Below are 2,500 nucleotides of genomic sequence, written 5' to 3' on the forward strand. Positions count from 1 at the left end.
TTATTATTGATATTATTATTATTATCATTATTATCATCATCATTATTATTATTATTGTTCTTATTATCATTATTATTATTATCATTATTATTAATATTATAATAATAATAATTATTATTATTATTTTCATTATTATTATTATTATTATCATTATTATTATTATCATCATCCTCATTATCATTATTGATATTATTATTAATAATATTATTATTATTAACATCATCATTATCATAGTTATAAGTAGTATTGTTTTTTATTATCATAATAATGAAATAAATGATTATAATAATAACATCATTGTTATTATTATTATTATTATTATTATTATTATTATCATTATTATTATCATTATAATCATTATTATTATAATTTTTATTGTCATAAATTATTATCATTATTATTATAACTGTAATTATGATAATTATCATTATCATTATTATTATTACTAATATCATTATTATTATCATAATTGCTATTCTTACCATTGTTATTGTTATTATTATTATTGATTATCACTATTGGTCTTATTAATGTTATTGTTATCTTCGTTATATTTCATGATGATAATAATGATAATCATTATAATAATCTTTATTATTATTATCATTATTATTATTATTAGTAGTAGTAGTGGTAGTATTTTTATCATAATTATCATAATAATAATAATAATAATAATAATAATAACAATAATGATTAATCTGCATTTAATCTGAGCTTCAGTTTTGGGAGAATGTGATTCTTAACACCAACATTCAGTCACATACACATCCTAGCCTACCTTTGATTTCTGTCCAAAAGTGTTTTTGAAGTTCGAATTTTACCTGCATGCACTCAGTATTCTGCAAATTTGTTTTGTAATTGGATTTCACTGAAGCATAAACTACCGTGACAGCAAACCAAAATGTGTGAAGACCGTATTCATTATTTTGATTTAGGTCTGTTTATACAAATTATGATTTTCTTCCCTGATATCTGAAAAGTACGATGATATGCCGTTATGAAATATACGAATTTAAAGTGTAAGCACATACCTCCTCTCTCGAGAATTATAATATCAGTTGTTTCGTTTTCATCTTAGTTTTCTTTCTTGTTTTGTCAGTGAATTTTTTCATACCTTCAACATAACATGCAGAAATTACCAAAAACTGTTTCCATATAAAAAAAAAAACAACTAAACCGAACGATTACATTTCTCCCGCTCAAAAATAGAAACAGAAAGAAAAAAAAAAAAAAAAATCCCATGCGGGGAAACGGGAATATGAATGATTATGACAATCACAAAGCGACACCAAATTCACGCTATTAAACCCAATGACAGGGAGACTTATTAAGACTGGGGCGTTGATGGTGTCCTGCGTCGTCCACCTGACCTTGGCTTTTCTCCTTCTGCATGCCCTTCGCGAGGTGAGTGAATGGCCTGCCTGTAATAGCTGTTGTTGTAGTGAATATAATGATAGTCGGAGGCGTAGCAGTGATATTTGATGATATTTGAGTTACTGAATGAGAAGGAAGGGCTTTATATAGGAAGACGCATATGGGTAAGTTGATGAAACGTACTATAATTATAAGATGATAATAATGATGAGATGAGTAACAGTGATGATACTGAGGGTAATGGTGGTGTGTTTAATCAGTTAGTATGCTAATAATGCTAATTAAAATGTGATTAATCAGTAAGAATGCTAGTGATGCTAATTAAAATGGTAATGATTACAGTAATAACAATGACTAATAACAATGATGATAATCATATTAACAGGAAAAACAAAAACAAAAAATATAACAAAGCAATGATACTACTACTACTATTGATAATGATTACCATAACGTTAAGACAAAAATGATAATAACAGTAACGACACGGAAAGACCATTCTGATAACTATAATAATCCCATTCATCCATAGCTTACCCACACCCTCTTCCCCGGTGATCACTGTGACATCAATTCTACAACACCTCACCCTTCAACCCTTCAGAACGACCCGCGTAAGATGTGGGCGTGGGTGGGGGTGCGTGTGGTCGTGTTGGTGACTGATCTGCTGATGGGTGTGGCAGAAGCAGTCAGCGCGGACGAGCAGCAGGGGTATGCCGTCTGCTTTCTCATCTTCTGCTTGCTGTCCGTCGGAAACCTTTGGATCGTCAGGACATTTGCCGTTGAGGTCAGTGCGGCTTTGGAATATAAGTAATATTTGTTCTGTTTTGTTCCTGTTCTTTTTCTTGTCTTTGGAAAAAAGGAGAAGGAAAATCAAAACATAGAACACCACTTTCATTCCAAAGAAAACAAAATCCTTTATCTGATTTCCCGTCTTCGCCTGTAACAAGGTAAAATGTTGCTCTGCATATCAAATCCTCTAGTAATTTTAGAGAAAGAAAACAGTGACATCAAATTTACACTAAAAACACTGTTTTTGGTTTTGACATAGATTGTATAGATTCAAATAAGATACTAGTTTTCTCACTAAATCATTCGGATTTGGATTCACATCTGATGCAAT

General features: G+C 29.8%; 1 protein-coding gene across 1 annotated transcript in view; it reads left to right on the forward strand.

Annotated features, from left to right (window-relative positions):
- LOC125044088 overlaps window positions 1–1,485 on the forward strand; it is a 3,790-nt gene extending 2,305 nt beyond the window's left edge. Inside the window, exon 3 of the mRNA XM_047640533.1 lies at window positions 1,322–1,485. Coding sequence (XP_047496489.1) covers window positions 1,322–1,485 — 164 coding nt within the window. The remainder of the gene's footprint in view (window positions 1–1,321) is intronic.
- The last annotated feature ends 1,015 nt before the right edge of the window (window positions 1,486–2,500 follow it).

Source organism: Penaeus chinensis, chromosome 35 (genome assembly GCF_019202785.1).
Source record: "Penaeus chinensis breed Huanghai No. 1 chromosome 35, ASM1920278v2, whole genome shotgun sequence".
In the NCBI taxonomy this organism is placed as follows: domain Eukaryota; kingdom Metazoa; phylum Arthropoda; class Malacostraca; order Decapoda; family Penaeidae; genus Penaeus; species Penaeus chinensis.